At 41.3% G+C, this 19,717-nt stretch overlaps 1 protein-coding gene across 18 annotated transcripts in view; it reads right to left on the bottom strand.

Annotated features, from left to right (window-relative positions):
* Window positions 1-19,717, bottom strand: part of FNBP1 (formin binding protein 1) — a 97,880-nt gene that overhangs the window by 60,075 nt on the left and 18,088 nt on the right. For 17 of the 18 annotated variants that reach the window (XM_054083843.1, XM_054083849.1, XM_054083841.1 and 14 more), the window contains exons 1-3: window positions 11,587-11,676; window positions 5,276-5,391; window positions 633-689 (exon numbers count right to left, since the gene is read on the bottom strand). In XM_054083843.1, the coding sequence (XP_053939818.1) occupies window positions 633-689; window positions 5,276-5,391; window positions 11,587-11,661 (248 nt within the window). In that variant the 5' untranslated portion in view covers window positions 11,662-11,676. Of the gene's footprint in view, window positions 1-632; window positions 690-5,275; window positions 5,392-11,586; window positions 11,677-19,717 lie in introns of those variants that run through there. The other variant, XM_054083842.1, reaches the window with a different exon arrangement.

Genomic DNA, 19,717 nt, shown 5'->3' with positions numbered 1-19,717 from the left:
CCCTTGCGACCTGGGAGACAGAGTCTGAATACATGAACCAACAGCAGAAATATGAGGCCACACAGCACCGTTCAACAGCAGCGAGGCATGTGTCCATCCATCCCAGGATACTGGGAGTACAAACTGCCTCCTTCACACCTCACTCTCCAGGAACCACTGATTTCTCTGCGGTGCTTTAATACCATCCCTACAGTGGTCACTCCTCTGTGTGGTCAGTCCATTTGAAATATTCAATACTTAGGCAGACTGCTCAAGTTTCATGCTAAAATTAACAACTGTGTTGCTGCTGAAAGCAGTGAAGAGTTTGGTCATTCACTTCAAAGGGCCAGGACCGTACAGTCTGGCTTAAAGATTTTAAGGTATATAAAAGAAACAAAAACAAAAAAACATCAAACCAGGCATCCAGAAACCATAACATACAGAGGAGCTGAACGGTTACAGACCAAATGCAAACTCTGAAAATCTACTTCTTAGTACCTACCATATCTGTCTGTTTCTGCATCTATGACTCTTATACTCTTTCACTTGACTGTAAAATCTTTGGTTTACAAGCCAAATCCTAGCTGATAATCCAACCTTTTCCCCATTTCTCCATCATCACGTGCTCAGCCAGCAGTGGCTCATAGACATACCTGTATTCTTCTTCTTCTTTGGAGTTCTTTTTGGGTTGGTATTTCTTTGAAAGATTCCTAAAATTAAAAAGACATATATATAATATTAAATTTTAAATCCCCTTTAAATGAATTGGATCATATTTGCATGCATACACACTCCAGGGGGCTTCAGTTTTTGTTTGCAGCAACGAGACACCTTTTCAGAAGTATAACTGCAATTAGGCTTTGACTGCGTTGTAGTAGCACTCAAAATACAGCCAAACAGTGCTTCAGTCTCTATAACTGCAATAAAACAGCAGATTCTGAACCGAGAAGTACATAGATTAAGGTCATGAAGCAAATACACCCAAGTTCTGGTTCTGCTGATGCACAAGTCTCGTCGCCTGATCTAAAGGAGAGATCCTTTTACAGTGATGATGCTGATCCTTGGACACACTGACATGCTATGAACTCTACTTAGAGGGTACTACTCCACATCCAAAGGTCAGCAGCTCGTTCCAGGGTGATTTGCTGCAGCAGATGACACTTGTGGTCAGGCAAATTTGCCAGCCTCTAGCAGGATGCTTCCAAGGAAGAGAAAGCTGTGGGAAGCTGCACTGAGATGACACAAGGGGAGTCATTTTAAGATTATCAACTGATGCTGGGAGAAATGTGAAATGTGATTATCCCAATTAGCACAGATGCTCACATCTCTAATTATCCCATATCCAACTAATGATTTAATTCTAAAATATTTATATGCTCTTCAAGTGATCGTATCTTGAATAAGAAATTTGAAGATAACTCCAGTAGCACATTTGACAGTTAGTGTATGGCTTCCATCGCCCTTCAGTCTCTGCTACCCTACTGTGAAAGGGAAGCCATTTGTTTCAGCTTTACAAGGTCATTTCAGCAATTAGGAATAATATACAAGTGGTATGGATAGGATCTTTGTCTGAAGGACGACCAAGTCTCATTGACTTATCTGTATCAAACTATTTGGAAGGCTCCCAGCCTGCAACCCAGTTGAAAACAAACTGCTTTTTCAGAGATGCAATCCATTCCCCATCGCACGCTGGTTTTACTGCTAAGTGGGAGGCAGCAGGGCCTCATCTCATATTCCTTTTGTTCTCCTTACGGAATTAAGCAGCATCTGCCCAAACAGAGGAGTAGCCAGAACCCCAGCAGATTAGCACAGAAAAACATGTGTTTCTCAAAATGTAAGTATCCCTGCTGGAAGGGATCCAAATGAGCATCTTCCCGGTCTCTGCCTTCTCTGAAAAGAGGATGCTCTGAAACAATGAACTTTTCTCTAGTTTGGCATAGAGCAGCTTCAAGCAAAGAACACCAGCATGGCAAGAACCCTGCAAACTGTTCTGCAGCACTGCAGTAAGTGTTAGAGCACTGTTCCATGGGAACGGCTCCCTCCAGACACCTGCTTCAAGAGGAAAGGAAAAACCACATGAAAACATGCATGGAAGACTACACTAATAAGGGATTTCCACACACACTCAAAACACACGTCCTTTGACTGTCATGCTGCTCAATTAATGCCGACATACAGAGCTATTGTCGTCTTGTGAACATTTAAAAGCATAGGAAATACTACAGAACTAAAACAAAAATATCCAGTTTGCTTTCACAGAAAATAAAGATTCTGAAAGCATGTAACAAGGATTAGCATCTTGGTTAAACATTTTATTATTTTCTATGTATTTATAAACCACAAAGTATAGACTCTATATCTTTGAGTTCTTCAATTATTTCCCCCCTCTTTATTTTTTAAATCAGCAACATGCATAGGGTTTTAGCCAAGATACACACAAAAAACAGTAGTGATACTGAATCCAGAAGTATTGCTCAAGTTCAGCACGCAATCACACAGCACCATGACCACAACTATCGGCACTTCCCAGGTTCAGATTCCCAAAGCACAGCAACATCAGAGCTCTCAGTGACTAAAGAAGGAACTGAACTAACACACAAGAACAAAGACCAGCAGTAAAACAGCATTCTGGAAAGACTGTGCCAGTCTGTGCACCTGCCTCCAATTCACATCTCTATTTGCTTTTCAGTCTACATCACTTTTTCTGCCTTTCCAGCTTGTTTCTCTGCTCCCTTTCTTCCACTTGTTTGACACCTTGCTCCCCCTCTCACACTTATTACCTATCAGAGTGGTTCCTCATTCTCAGATTACCCCGATATCTTAATCGTTCTTCTTCCCCATATATCTTCCTGAAGGCTATCTACCCACTGTCACACCAGATAAGGCTTTGGCAGGCATTTGGATGCAGTGACCAGGGAGGGAGGACACCAAAACACCCCTTCAGCACTCAGAGCACAGCATCAAGCATGTCAATATCCAATGGAAGTTCAAAACAAGATGCAAGAACAAGCGATGCTATCATTTCTGCATTCCTTCCTCCCCAGCCTAGTTCAATGACAACAATTATGTCAAAACCGAGCTAGACTCTCAAACCAGGACTGGCTTTAGATGGTACACACAGGACTTGAACAGCGCAGGCATAGCATGTGAGGTTTGTGACATTGGGGAGTTTCTTCCACTGGTGTAACGAGATAAATTTGATGCATCCCACAGGTTTGTAGATATAACTTCTAAGGCAAAATATTACATATACACACCTTTCGCAGAAGAAAATACACTATATATAAAACTTTGAGTTAAATCCATAGGCGTATCTTCTGTTAAGCTGTGCCTTTTTAGTAGCACATCTGCATGTCATGACATGCAGTGATCTGCTGCAGCCTTTCACACCAAATGAATGTGATCCAAATATACCAGAATAGAGAAGATTTATTAAAAGCAGATGCATGATTATTTTTTTTTAACATCCAGCACTGTTTTATTTCAACATTTGAGAAATCTACATTTTTGGGCTTTAGTTTTATACCTTTAACTTCTTAGACGACTCCAAAGAGCTCTGTTGTTTCAGGGCTCCTCAGGGATTAAATATATTTGTCCTCTAAATCATACCCAGGGCTGTGGGGGACAAGCACAGCTTTGTGCGAGGTATTAAAATATAGAGAGAAGACACAAATTGACCAACTTTGGTTTGGAAGTGCAGGACAGAATAAGAAACAAAACTCAGGAGTTCAGAGTTTATGGATCATCACAGGAAAAATTGTCTCCCACTTTTCTTAAACACTTTTCTTAAACATGCTGTTTGTGTGTTTTTTTTCACATTATGCTCTTTACATCCTCAGAAATTCCTTGAGTCTAGTGAGCGATTCTTCCTAAGACAGGCCTGCTCACACAGAGACTCTGCTGGGGTTTCCCAGTCCAGTCATACTCTCTCTCTTCCAGCTCATTTTGCCTCTGTAATTCAATCTCTTCTCATCGCCATAGGATGTGAGCAATTTGTCCCTGCAGAAGTCATTTTCTATTTCCTGCTTGTCTACAGCAGAAACCCTGGGGAATCCTCGTGGCAGTCCCCTGAGAAAGGGCATAACCATAAAGGCAGAGTTTTAACAACTACAGTTCCTTGTAAATAACAGGCCACGGTGTGTCTCAAATCCATCCTAACACAAGCACTAAAAACTCTGGGTGATTCTTTTTTTTTAAATAGACAGGGTGCTTTAGGTACATACAGATAACCAGAACCTCAGATCTCAAGCTCTACAAATAAAGAGAAGATGGATGAATTCCAATACAGTACATTACAGTACAGTAATGGCAGAAAAAGGTATGGAATTACTGGGTTAGGAAGGATTAGTCCCACACTCCTCCCCCCATTTAGCTCCCTCACTTCCAGTTTATCACCCTGGACACCAGGGGCTGCCAAAAATATTGAACCACAGCCTGTCAGCAGCAGCAGAACTGCTTGTGTGCTGTATTCCTTTTCATCCCCTACTCATCCCTCTTATGCTCTACCTACTGGGAAAAGCAAGGTAAGAGGTAGTCCTTGTGGGAGGGGTTCTCTATCCCTAACTCTACCCCTTCCCCTTTTTAAGCTGGCTCTAACCTCAAGGAATATGTTCTCTGGGTCTGGTTCATATACACGCATTTCTCTACCTACAACGTGATGGTCAGACCAGATGCAGAGGAAGTACTGAGTGGGAATTTCCAGTAATTTAGCTACTCGAGATATATTCACAGGGTTTCCACTCAAAATTTACATTGCAAGATCAGCAGCAAGATTATAATACTGTCAAAATTCAAATCTCAGCCTGATACCTGGTTAAATAAAAGATAAAATTTCTGAGGGCCGAGATTGACTTTCTGACCTGCAGTTTCTCCAACACATCTTCAAACAGAGTCTGACTCATGAAAAGAAACCCTAAAACCTGCATTGCAACAAATGATCATTATTCTCCTGAATCCTTAAACCCTTCAGCATTTACGCGCAGCAGTCCTAATTTCATGGAAAACATTGTGATGCTGTCCTAAACGCCTGAGCCATTAATCACGCTCAAATTGTAAGCAAGCCCCAGTATGCTACCCAGTCACCTCAATAACCTTTCTTTTTGCAAGCCATATGATTTTTAGCTGAGATAATAAAACAGTATCTCAAATTAACTGCAGCTTTCCATTCTCTAAATTAAAGCTATTCTCCAAAAGCCATTATTATAAACCAAATTACCACTGAAACAGCGAACTTAGAGATAATAACAGGCTCTGAGCAGATGCAGCTCACAGTTCAGAACTTCACATATTGACTTACCTAAGCTGCTTTGCATAGCTGAGTTCAATCTCTGTTCTTTCTTTGACAAACTTGATGTACTTCTCCAGAACATCAATACCCCACTGTGTGTGTTTTTCTAAGTTGTCAAACTGATCCTGCAATGAATCAAAAAATTAGTTTAGTCTTGTTGAACACAGAGATAACTAAAAATAATTTCCAACCTGCATACTGCCACAAAGAAAGCATTATTCATATTTTCCATTACCACAGTTAGACATTTGTGTAGCAACACAGGTTTTTAATCGACGGAAATGTGTTGTTTTAGACTAATTCAGTGACATTCTGCATTCCTCATTTCTGAATCAGTCTCATTTCAGTAATCCTGGCAATTCTACAGAATACAAGCTTCTATACAGAGACAGAAAAAGAAAGAGATAGTGTCATCAGTATTATTTTACTCTGAAACCTGGGGTCTACTCCTAATTAATAATTCTGATTTTTGTCTGAAAAATACAGACATTCCAGCTTTGTCAGTGTTATGAATGCAAAATATCATTTAGAACAGCTAACAATCCATTTACAGGACAGAATTTACTTTCCCCATAGCCGGTTTGGTCTAAAACAGAAGGCATTCTAACAACTGATGCCACAAAAAAAGATGACGAGCTGTTTACAGTAACTTTTCTTGTCTTTCTCCATTTATATACAGATGCTACTTTGTTCTTCAAATATTGTTGCCCTCAAAAACACAGTCACACATGTTTTCAATAAAATCCTTTCCAATCAAGAACATTCCACAAGTCGGTGTGGGATTTGCAAATGCCAAAAGAAATTAAGCAACTCTAAATCCAAATTAATTATCCAAGCCAGCTTATTACTATCTGCAGATTTCAACTAAAATTACCTTATTTTTCTTAAATTTGGTTCCTGCAATAACCCTCAACTTCCACCATCACCCGTTCCACCCAGCATTCCAGAAGTTAATGTTTCTACAAGACTTGAAAAATACTTTTTAAGCTGTGATAAGCTGAATACTTAGCCTGACAGAAAGAGTAAACAAGGTCTTTAGTATCAACCTGATTTATTTGTATTCAGACCACCTGTATGCCATTATGGCTAACACAGAAAACAGAGGATAAGTAACATCTGCAATACAAAGTACAGATTTACAACATTCTCCACAACTATTGTACGTAGCGATAGATTTGGGTTGGATGCTTAGCTGCGATGCTGCTTTCTATCTGCCAAAGAGTTGGTGTTGTCTTGGTCTGGTTTTGGAGCTATCACTGCGTGTTATCGAAGCGACACAAGCCACTTCCTGAGCTGCACAGCACAGCACACGAACAGAAAATCTACAGACCCCAGATTATGAACACGCTGCTTTTAAGCAAATACCATTTCTGCTTTGTAGCATATCTGGCTCTGACAGTCAGATCCGTATCAGAAGAGACTCTTCCAGCACTGAACGGAACAGTCACACACACAGAAGCTGCTACTTGCTACCAAAATGGCTTGAATTGTGTTTTGGAGGGGGAAAAAACAGAAACCATGTTAGAAGAGGGAATCTGCAAAACCCTAACAGGCAGCAAGTTAAAGCAGCAAGTAACACACATGGAGTAGGGGACACGAGGTTTGTGTATCTGTATATTTGCTCAGGTTTAGCATTAGGTACTGTTTCAAACCAATTCAGCCAAATCAGATTAGGCTTCAATTTAAATTATATCAGTTTTGGTCAATTAAAGAGGCACAGCAAAAAGAGCAATAGTATAAAGTTACAAAAGTAGTAAAGAACTTCAAAGCCCTGTGCTCCAGGAGCTAAGAACAGTAGTTTAAGGACAACCAAAGAGAAATTTCAAACTGGAGAGTAAGAGCCAGCCTTCCAGCAATATAAATGACCCTTAAACCAATGTAACATCGTGCACTTGAAAAGAGAACATGTGTGTTGTGGAAAGGGAAGACAGACTAAGCCAGTATATATTTGCATATAGACAACTCCTTATTTCAGACAGTTTCACAGCTGGAGAGAATACAAAGATGACACGGGTAATATCATAGACATCTCCTCCTCCCAGCGGGTTCAGATCAGGAGGGAACACGGTGTGCTGTCCAGAGCATGATGCCACCAAAACAAGGCACCTTCTGCTTCAAATAGTCCACCTCTACATCCCCCAGATTGCGCTGGCATCAAGAAAGTACTCCAAGCATGGCCTTTAAGGTTTCTGATAAAGAAGTCTTATAGCTATCCCACACCCTGCTCTTCCACAATTTACATTACTTTACATAAACACATGCACGTAAAATAAATAACCCACCAGGCGGTCTGTTCCTCACAAGTTTACAGGCTTTCACTTTCAGCTTTGAGAAAGAGAATCTCAAGGAGGGAAATCCACTCCCTAATCCCCATAAAGAAATAAAAACACCCTTATCAGATACACCATACTAGTAGCAAGAAACTAAGGTAGCATCCTAATGTAACCCCATCCAAAGAGGAAAGGTCATTGTTTCCATAGGAAAGAATGCCTTCCAGGAGATCCTGCCCTTCAAGATAACCCTGCTGCTTTCAGAGAGAAAGCACGTTCACCCTGGAAAGGTAACCTCGGCAGGTGGCTTGTCCAAACCTCTTCCACCACCATCCTGACTCAATTCTCACAGCACCATTTAGATAAGAGTATGAATAAAAACCTGAAAATGGCTCCACGTAGCTGCCTCAGTTTGGTTTGTTATCCCGTGGATGGATCCACCAGACTGTTTCAGTGGCTTCACTACGTGAAGCCTGGCGAAAGAAAACTCCATGATGTGCAGAGCAAAGGCAAATGTACTGCAATGCAGCTGTCGGACAGACCAACTGTGTGAAGATGGTACCTTCTATTTATAACATGAGCAGAGATGCTTGTCCTGCACTGAGCTGTAACCAGAAGAACATATCTCAACAGGATAAACTACAAGCAAGTAAAGGCAAGTGAAGGTAAAATTTAGCTCCCTTCTGCAGACTTTACTTAAGATAAGAGTTTCTATCCTGTTCCGGGCATGGAATAGTTTTGGCCCGAGTGCCATTTCACTGAGCAGCCAACGCCCCACAACAGTGTATTACACTGGAGTCATGTATTCCATTATCTGTTCTCTTTTCTGTGTTCCTTAAGCGTGAAAAAAGTCAGCAAAATTGGCAACACCATCACTTGCGGAGCATGAGATTCCAATGGAAGGCAGTGCAGCTGGCGACACCCAACTCAGATGGACTTTTCTTGTTTCATGGGTCTACTCAGCAAGCTGAAGGTAGGCAAAGACTAAAGAAACAGTGATAAAGACTATAGGCAATGTTTTGCTTATAAAGCATTCCTAAATGAATAGAACCCTACAGTCCAGGCGGGGACACAATCAATGCAAAACTAGAACTTCTAAAAAAGGAGATTTCTGACAGTAGTTACTAGGAATACCATCCCTTCAAACAAACAACATCTAAAAGATCTTTTAAACCATTTCACTGTTTTCAAAGTTCATTAAAAATGCATTACCACTCGGAATCCTAGAAGATAAAAAAATAACTGTTCTGTAGCAAATTTGTTCTAGTTTTAGTATCCTGAACTTTGTGAGGGTTTGTCCATCCCAGCTCTGAAAGAACTTGGCTCTACAACCAGGAGCTGTCTAACCAGAGCACTGCGTGGTTTCAGCACGAAGTGCATCACCCTTGCCAGGGATGGACACACAGCACAATGAGCAGGTACAGAGTGCTCCAGTGTGCAGGTTCTGTCATCAGCTGGAAGCTGGATCAGGTATCTCCACAAGCTGTTTCAACTGTCCATTTCAATGTGCATATTCTCCTGTGTTCATTTTTGCAGCCTCCTCGCCCTTCCAGTCATGGATAAGATTAGAAAACAAAGAATTCCACAAGGCTTTAACATTCTTCAGGAGAAGCAAGGAAACAAGACCAGAAGCATGACAGAGTGTTCAGTGAGAATGCTCCCAGTAGACCACAGTGAGGGGGAAACAAAAGGTCACTTTCCACCTGTTTTCTCTGAAAAAGAAACACCAAAACATTTTCTGGAAGCATTCACTACTTTCCACTGAGTCAGAGACTCGTTTACATTTAAGAATACTCTTAAGAAAAACACTCACTGATGACGAGTCCCATATCTCAGCAGGCTCCTACCACAGCCTTCACCCTGTTGTCCATGCTCTTCGGCCTTCCAACTCACCAAATCTCATGTTTTCCCATTTTCATGTCCCTATGCTTACTTATTGTGATATCAACAGCTCATTAATGAGAATGGACTTCTGATTGACAATCAAGATGTGCACATAATTAAACTACTCTGCAAGCTTATTCTTCTCCATCAGATCCCACCAGCTTCCCAAAGACAGCAGTGAGACAAACGCATCACACCTTTCCCAAGAGATGGAGGAATTCTGCATATGGGAGCTGCCCCACCTGATTTTCTGAGGGTGGGAAAGCAGAGCCACTACTGCACACTGCTCGAAACAAACAGTAGCTTCATCTTTATCCAGAGCTTAACACACTTCTGAGCATGCACGCAAAAATTAAAGCTCAAAAGAAGAACTTCAGCCATTAACTTGAATGGGAATTGGACATCCAAGTACCAGAATGCTTTGAACATTTCATCCCTAAGGCGAAGCGTGTTTCTAACTTCATTTGTTCCCATTAATTCTCTTCCAGCATTTTTACCGCTGCCCAAATAACCTCACATTCACGCATTCTTTCTGAAACTCGGCTGCATGCTTGTTACACTGACAATGCTTAAAATGGAAATAGTACGGTCTATTTGCTTTTCCTCATTTTAATGGCTACTCTAAGCTGTCAAACCCCCTCACTTCTCAACTGTTCTCCTGAAGTCACATTCCCCAGCTATGCAAAGTATTTTGGGAATAAGAAAGTTAGCCATTAAAAAAAAAACAAAAGAAAACAAAAGAAAGAAAAGCTTTCTTCCCATTTCTAAGCCACATAACATGGAGCGCAACCAATTATTGAGCAATAAAGAAAGTGTTATTCATGTGGTATTTGAAGATCAGCTCAGATATTCCTTCCTCTTTCGAGAGCATTTCCACCTATTGCGAAATAGTTCGACTCGAGGCTCGTTCCGATCCAGTGATGGATGGGACCTTAATTTGCCACCAAGGGGCTTCAGCTTTAACATCTGCAGCATCGAGGGGGGGTTCTCCTTCTTCTCTCAAGTCCCAGTCTCCCTGCCTCCAGATGACTCACTTGGGTCACTGCACTCCTCATGTCTGGAAAGCGCTTCTCACCATCAGAACGGCCAATGCTGTGGAGTCAGACTCCACCACACAGCTCGAACAAATGTCCTGTGGTTTTTATTTGGTTTCAAGTGTAAACAAAACATGGGATTCTGGGCGACTTTACCAATTAATTCTGCAATTTTAATCGTTCTGTCAGACTTGCTCAGACCAGACCAAGGTGGCAGTGTTTAATACATTATATATCAGTACCCAGGCTGAACCATCAGTCTTTCTGCTGCTTCCACAGGTTGGAAGTCAGCAGTGCTAAATTAAGGATGCTCATAGAGGGACAAGCAGCAAAGAAAGAATATACTGAAACTCCAGATGCTAATAACAGAGAAACAAAGCCTTTATATTTAGCATATTCCCCCTATATTTCTAATCTGGCAATATGATAAAAACTCATTTTCTTAAATGTTAAAAATATATGAAGACTTTCTGCTGCTTGCTTCTCCAGGGAGTTCAACTCCACTTCCTCCCAAAATTACTTGTTTATTCATTGTCCTCAAAACGTAAGTAGGAATAGGGGAATTAAATGCTAACTTCACATCTGGCTCACACCTTCTCCTCACACGTCTCTTTTTTTTTAAACACTCTCACCCATTTCCATAAGCAAAAAAGAATTAAAGTGAAGATCAAGACTATATTACAGTGTTCAAATTCTAAATTACTTTTTTTTTTTAGATTTCATGGTTTAACAACTTTAAATTATAAAAAGAATTAATAAGATTATAAGTCCTTCATAGGCTTGGTTAAGGCCCATATGGCACTACAGAGCTAGCAGAATACAACAGTATTCAGATCCTTGGAGCCCTACAAGGAAGCTACATGCAAATTTAACAGTCTTCAGGCAAATTAATGATGAAAGAAAAAAGCATAAAGCACAGACTAGCACTGCAAGAGCCTTCCAGAGAACAGAGAGGAGCAGAAAATACGAAAGCACTTCAGCATCTGTTGACTCAGCCACCAGTGATGAGAGACAACTTCCCACACAAAACTTGTCAGCTACAGTCAGTGAAATCCTGCTAATGACAACCAAACAAACATCCGTGTTTGTACATCAAGTATGTTAAGTACAAAATGGAGCACAGGACACTAACCTTTGGCTTCATGCAGCACAGAGGAGCAGGACTAATAGCACCATGGAAGACGTACCGATGGGACTGAGAAACCATCTCTTTGTGATTGACATTCAAACGATGTGGCTTCACGAATCCGCCCTTGCATTCCCATGTATATCCGGTTCTCACACACAAAACTTATGTTGACATACATTGTTCATGAGGGTCTCCTAATCGTCCACGTGTTTAATTTCATTTTACCCTTAAAGTATTAAATCAATCCTTCCTCACCTTTCACCTTAAACAGGCATACTCCTACTCAAGCTGAATACTCCAGAGAAACCAATCATACCTCTACTTGCTTTTCATTTTCACCCTTAATCCCATTTTCCATAAAGCGCAAAAGGTTTTTAACTATTCTGCTATCTCTTTTGATTCACCTCAGAACTTGATCTTATTAGGAGAAAACAGACACATGAGATTTTTTTGCTGCATCATCGAGCAACCGAGTGCTTTTCATACTGGAGGGGTCCCAGAAATGAAGAGTGGAAACAGACTGTGTTTTATGCTGCAGTATCTTTTAGGTTGCTAGCTGAACTCACCTCTAATTGTCCTACTTATGCCAATAAATATTATGAATTAAGCAGTTACTGGTCTATTATTCAGCCTTGAAATGCTCACTGTCTTCAGCATTCTGCTGAAGCTGTAAAACAAAATAAGTTCTAATGTTTATCCCAATTTTAATTTGTATTTAAAATAACGTTGCCACAGTATAATAGCAAAGCCCTTTGCACAGCAAAAGGTAGCAGCAGGGAGTAAACCTCTTACCTGCTTCAGAGACCAACCACCCATCCCCACCCAGAAAACCACCTTCCACAAATGCAAGGGTGACCCCTCCTGCTAATGACGCAGAAGTGTTGTGTCACGGGCAGGTTTCGCCCTACCCTGAGCCTACCTTGATGGAAACCTGGCTGAAATAAAACAAGACGCACCTATGGAAAAAGTCCCCCTGAGCTTATGGTGCAGCAGGCAGCACAGGGAGAGCAAAATGAGTATCAAAATGAGTATCTCAGCCACGCTGAGCACAGGTATAGGAGCACAACCAGGTCATCGGGGTTAACAGAGAACTAATTCATTGCAAAATCAGACAAAAAGACTCACCTACAGTAAGGCTGGACCTACAGCACACCCCCCACTAACTCAATCGCCGAGCCTATCTTCCTACTGGTGTAGGTCAGGACCTCATAGAGAGGAGGATGCATAACACCAGACCCCAAAACACCAAAAGCAGGACAAAGAACAGCACTGCAAAGCCACTGCAAAGCCCTGAACACAGGGAAGGGAAGGAGAGCAAGTCACTTGGCAGCAGCATGGAGCATCAGGTCAGCAACCGGACACCTCCGCCTGCCTGACAGGTCACCGGGCACACAGCCCAAGCCCTCGTGCTGGTGACCCATTTTAACACTTATTATGGAAGCCTTGAAGAACCTGACACCTGGTTCACGGGAGGATGCTTCCTTGTGTGAGTACAACCGGTGTCATCAGCTGCCAAGAGGTTAATGCACACACACACACACACAACTCTCAATGTCTCACTCTCTCTGCTAACAGCTTAAACCTTGAACTGAAACTGCTCCTTCCTGCAGCAGCCAGAGGCCTTTGAGTCACTGCTGCTGCCCATCCATGGGTGCAGGAGCAGTGGAGCTCCACAAGGAGCCGGTGCTTGTGCAAGAAACCTCCTGGTCTTGGCTCCAGGGGTTGCTCTTACCAACAAGGCAAAGAGCCTTCTTCACCAAAGCCCAAATCTCTTAAGAGCCACAAACTCTCCACTTCTTCCCTGCTGGTGCCAAATGAAGCCTTCTCTCCTCCCCCTTCGCCTGTTGTATCCTACGAAGGATGTGGTAAAGCAGAACTTGTGGTCCCTCTATAGCAACAGGACAAGTGACAGTGCTAACACAGCAGCCAGGAAGGAAGGTGAGACAGGATGTGCCATACGAGAGAGGATGTGGTTGCTGGTGCTGCAGCAGCTTTAAAAAGATGCTGTGAGAGGTAAGAGAGAGAGGAATGATTAATTCTGGGGAGTAGGAAGGCAGGAAGATATGAACAGCTCAACTGGAGCAGGACAGAGCTGATGAGCAATAGGTGATTAAAAGAAACAGCAACTGAATCAAAGGATACTGGATAGTTACAGACAATAAGACAGCCCTTCTGCATGCAAAAGGCTAACAGGAAGCCTGGCTTCTTGGAACAAGGGAGATAAAACAAGGAGTAAAATCACGCAGCTTACATGTCCTGGATGGCACATATGGAAGAACCAAAATCCACCAGGCACAGAGCATCACCTAGGTGCTGTTAGCATTCAATTACTTGAAAAGGCCATACAGAGGCGTTCGAGACTCAACAGAAGTCACGTGCTGTTATCAGTTGGAAATGCTTCTAAGAAAGTTGTGTTACATCTCTTGAAAGAGGAAATGTGTGTCTTGGAGATGTCAAAATTTCATGCTCTTGAAAAGAAATGTTTATACGGTTTATATTTTTCTTCAAATAAGGAAAAGGTAAGGCTCCGAAAACATGGTTTGCAATGTCTAAGGATACTTCTCATAGATGGCCACGCTGCAGCAGCAATTCATTTCCTTCAAATAAGTTTATACATGTTGAGGTTTGAGGCGCTGCATGACTTCGCCACAATGAGAACCATCTGTCATAAGCAGACCACTCAGAAATGAACACTTTTCTTCAAGCATACAATTCCGCTTATAAAATACATGCAAGAAACCCCAGAATGGTACAGATTTTCGTTTCAAAATATATTATAATGTGCAAATTACAACCCAGGATATTAGAAAGCTCTTAAAGAGCAATAATATAATAATAATAATAGAAAACTCAACTAATCTCAGATGTAAGGTCAGAAACACCAACTATTTTGACTGAGGGCATTTTCAACTCTTTTCTGTATACGTTCAGTTATTTAAACAGAAGACAAACACATGCTGCTTCTCCTTTTGGTGGTAATAACATATATAGGTGAACTACTAGGTATGGGGACAAGCAGCAGAATGCAGACCTTAAAATGCAGACTCATTAGCTAAGCAAAAGCTAAGCAAAGACAAAGGCTCCCAACTACTGAAACCTACTGGGGCCCAGACAGATGATGCATCTCTACCATTAGCATTAATGATACCCACAAAACTCATTTAAAAAACAAAGAAATAAAACAAAGCAATGCTAACCTCTTCCTTCTGCTCCTCCTGAGGGAATAGGAATGGAACAAGGATTTGGTTTTTGCTGACAGTATCCAGAGCTGCAGACTGAAAGCTGCAAGGACCCACAGGGGTTTACTGTTCTGTTCTGTGTGTTATAAACAAGAGCTTTGAAAATGAGCAGATTCTGGTGTGTATCGCTCTGCTGACGGGATAGTATAAATCATGAGCCGCAGCAGAGCTCCAGAGCCGAGCTGCCTCCCTCAGGAGTTGCAGCATGGTAACAATGCTAAATATATGTTCCTGTTGTTCCAGTACAGTTTTTCAGTTGACAGTGTTGCAACTCTTGACTGTTCCCCAGCACCATCCCACTTCCCTGATTTAATACACACCCCTTCTTTTATTCTGAAATCATTTGAACAAATGCAATTTTAGAACTAATTCCCAGTAAATCTTTTGATGCCTGGATACATCTTTGGATTAACTGTTGACTGATTTTCATCCTCTTTTTTTGCATTCTACAAAGCTCTCCCTTAATAATACCAGCTGTTAAAACAAAGATCAACGAGATCTCTTACCCACACAGTTTCCCCTTTGGGCAGCTCTGTACTAATTATTAAAAATGAACCACAGAGCGTTCCTGCTTATTGCACGGATAACTACAAAAGAAAAACAAACAAGCCTGCTGATCCATTTAAAAGAAGACACACATACATACACACACAAAAAAAAGGCAATTCTGCCCTTTTATCCAAAAGCAAACTGATTACCATAGTAGAATCTTATCCACAAGAACAATACTTCAAGTTGTAATGGTCTGTGGGAATGTATTTTTGGGGAAACCAGCTTTTTGCCCAACTTCTTCATAAACCAATGCCATATTGGATTCATCACACAGAATATCCAAGCTGTTTATGCATCCTGAAAGCGCACAATTTTGGTGTTAACATCAAACCTTTTCCAATACAACACTGCTCTAAGCGGATGGAGTTTAGGAACTCCTGAAATGCAATCCCATGCTATTGAATTCTTTGAAGGAGTAATATTTGGGCGAGCTCTTTTTTGTTCGGTTTTGGGGGGATTTAGTTTGATAATTTTTATATCACCACTTCAAAAAAAATATATCCATGCCATTGTTAAATTTTGCACAGTAAGAGCTCTTGATCTCCCTCTATCTGAACACAGCCCATACGGGGCTGCATTTAGCATGGCCTCGACAGGTATGCCTGGCATTCTCAACAGCAAAACTTTTGATCTTCTAATCCCCATTAAATAAATCACCTGTTAGGTGTAGAACTCAGCACGAGTGCGAGTCTCTTTTCTACAAAGATGCAAAGATGTATTTATATATTAAACAGAAAAGCCTTTATTCCTCTGACTCATTTTCACCTCTTTCTGTGGCTGTGAAGCGCTTTGAGAATTGCCTACCGAACTCCACTGCAGGCATGGTGTCCTTATGGGATATTTACGTAGAGGCTGGGAAAAGAAAACTGTTGTAAAGTCACTGTAATTCTGCTTAGCTCGAGTCTGCCTCCTAGAATCACTGGAGCAATTGCAATACCTGGGGTCAAAAAATACCCCCTGCCAGCGTGACTACAGCTTTTCCTTTAAGCTCAAATGGAAAGTGAAAAGTCTCTAAAATGACTGTTCCCTCCTCTCTTTCCCAAATTAAAAGAAACTAACAACCGAAAAAGACAAAGACAAAATAATTCTTCTGTAGATGGTGTTCAAAAGCATTTTTTATCTTAAATACCAGGACATTACAAATACAGTCCTGGATTTTTCATGGGCCATTTCACACTCAGGACTAAGTAAGATCACTGCTGTGCCTTAAGTATTTCTATCTGCCATTCCATTCCATTTTTAACACAGAAATTAGATCTGCTCTGATTCAAGAAACAGTTAAGTTTCCAAAACAGGAGACTTCTCAGAGAAGTATGATTCAGAAAATCCAATGCAGTAGATAGAACAACACTGTAGTTCTGCATACATAGTATTTTAAATGGTTGCAAACCTTAATTTGCAAAATTAAATTTTAAATATGGAAAGTTGATCACTTCAAAATCTGTTAACAAACTGGAGTTTATCACACAGGGTTTTTTTATTACAAGACCACCAAACTCTTGTACAGCTATTAGAATGGCAACCAAGACAATTGGCTAACACCCTGCCAAATATTTTCCTATTACCTACTACCTTTCTCATCTCACTTTTTCAGCTAAGGAAAAGGGACTAACCCTGCTGCGTTTGCAGACCCTGTAGGTCCCCATAGAGTCAGGTCATTTGTCTCCATTTGGACAAGAACATTGTTTCAGATTGATCCCATTTGCATAAAGGACTCAAACTTTCATCTGAATCTTGCCGTGCCTCTCCTCTGCAAAAGACAAGATCATCTTTATGGCCACAGAACTCATCTACAACTATAAAATAGAACATGGTCAAACCAAAACTTTGTGGGCAACTCTCTGGGCATCAGAAACATCCACCTGTGCATCAACACACACATGATTATCAATAGATAAGGATTCCCTGATAACTTAGGTTTCTTTCCCTCTGCAAGGAGAGAGCGTACCCTCATTCTCACACGCTCGGTTCTATTCCATTGCTATGAAGTTTAACCTCAGGTAACAACTCCATTAATTACAGCGTGAACTCATGTTCAAGTGTAAATCTGAGGAAAAGTAATCGCATTTCCCTTAACCAAACGATTGCTATAAAGCCTCTCTCAAACTCCACTGGGTTCTCCCCTCCTCCCAACAGAAGCCGCTCTCAGTTCTCAGTAATAAAATTGCAGCAAAAATAAATGAATGCATTGAAGTAGGTGGAATAAAGAAGGGGAAATATTGTGCAAAATGCTGACCCACCAAAAGCACACAAAGCATTTTTTCAGCAGTGACAACGAATAATTTAATCGGAGACAAATTACCAAACAAACATCAATTAAATTACATGCTAGAATACAAAAGAAAGTCTCCCACACACATTTCAGGTTTGCAGAGTCAACAGAGTGGCACGCACAGAGCGGAGCTGCGTGCTCCGTGGGCTGGGATGGAGTCATCCCACTACTCACTCACGGATGCCTGAGATTCTCCACAGGATAGGAGACAATCACAAGCATCTAAAGAGAAAGAGGTAAATTTAACTCCATCACACTAAACATCCATACAAGAACAGAGATGTGTCATGGAGCTTTGAATAATGGGAAGAAATTAACGTCACGATTGTAAGGTGGGAAACAATGATTTCTTTCCATTTTACACACAGAACTAGAGTTTTATAACACAATAATCTCTACCATCTATAAACTGAAGTGCCCAATCACCTGATCAGAGCACGCTAGAAGGAAGTTGTAGCAGCAGCAAAGCTCTTCCAGCTTCAACAGCAGCCCCACTGTGCTAAATGCTGCCCACACACCTACAGAGCTGAAGTGGGGACCAGTTCACGGAGAAATCAGAGCCAAGCAGGGAACCACAGCACAGCATGACAGGGCAAGGTTTGCCGTCTGCCCCACAGAGACGCTGCAGTAAGGCCACATGCTGAACCCCAAAGCACACAGCTCAGGTTCAGTGTGCTAAGCACGCTGTGCTGATCAAGATAACCTAAAATTACAGCTTCTAGAAAGTAGGGCATCTCCGGACTGTGCAGACACAGCCCAACTCCTTCCAAAGCCTCCAGCCTCTCAGACTAAAACCATCAGAATGTTTTATGGAAACAGAAACAATTACACTCTCTTTTGACCAATGTGTTGGAAACCTAAGGAAAAAAATGATGTTTCGCCACCCTGAAAAAGAATAGCAACATCCTGTAAGCAAGGACTGCTTCCCTTGGCAAGGATACTTCACTCCTAAGCTGGATGGACGAGTCTAACCAAGCGAAAGGTGTAATTCAGTTTTATTGTGACAACAATCTCATGTCCTTGGGTTCCAAAAAAGCATGCAAGTATTTTATCATGCTATAACAATGATGACGGTGTCATGACATGGATTTAAGCCTTCAAGACACTTGAATAAGCACGAATCTTCACAACCCTAATGGGCATTGCATGAATAAACAGTAATCTTCTATCAATCTCATTTTCAGACAGAGTCACGAGGGAAAGCACTGCCCAATGTAAAGCAGTGCTTGTGGCAGCTCACATTAAAAGCCACACGTATGTCACACCAGTCTGACCACTTGTTTCCACCCAGCCCATCTTCCAGTTTATTTGCCTAAACCCAGTATCAGTGAAGCAAGAGACAGGACGAAATGTTTTAAGATTGTTTTCTTCAATTCCATTCCTAAACACACAGCTGTGATATCTTTACGTTCAATTCCCAATTCTGAATGGTGAATCAGTACCCATTCATCACCTCCAGGTGGAAGTTCTGCTGTAGTGGGCAATAATGTTACACTTTACCAAGCTAGGCAGCATTCACCAAAATGTTTGGGTCCAATCTCTGGACAAAAGCTTCCATTTAAAGACCTTAAAAATAGACTTCTAAAGTTTGAAACTTTATGTAGTTTTACAAATCCATTCACGTCCTTTTCTCCAAGAGGGTGGGGCAAGGAAGATGTTGGTTTACTACATAAAGATGAAGAAAGCAAAATGGTTTAGTGTCGTATCAGTTCTGCTCTAGCATTTAAATATCAGCTTAGGAACTTAAAATGAAATGGAAAATACAGATGAAATAATACAGGTTGCCCACATCCAGCCTGATTAAAGCCACATTATCTTAGTTTACCTAACTGTAAAGGTGACTTTTTTCTTCAACATAAACCCCACACTGTTCATGGAGATAAAAGGCATATCAACACACGTAATAAACTTATCCATTGGCAGCTAGACAAAAGCACTAACGGGAGCCTCATACAATAATGAGCTGTACAGTAAAACCCAGAGCACAACAAAACTCCAAGACAACTAATACTACCAGGAAAAGATCCTTACTAACTTTGCTAAGCCTAGGACGCACATTTTTCAAATACAG

Source organism: Cuculus canorus, chromosome 19, assembly GCF_017976375.1.
Source record: "Cuculus canorus isolate bCucCan1 chromosome 19, bCucCan1.pri, whole genome shotgun sequence".
Taxonomy (NCBI): Eukaryota; Metazoa; Chordata; class Aves; order Cuculiformes; family Cuculidae; genus Cuculus; species Cuculus canorus.
Note: the sequence above shows the minus strand (reverse complement) of the source record. Positions and strands in the feature narration are given on the sequence as shown.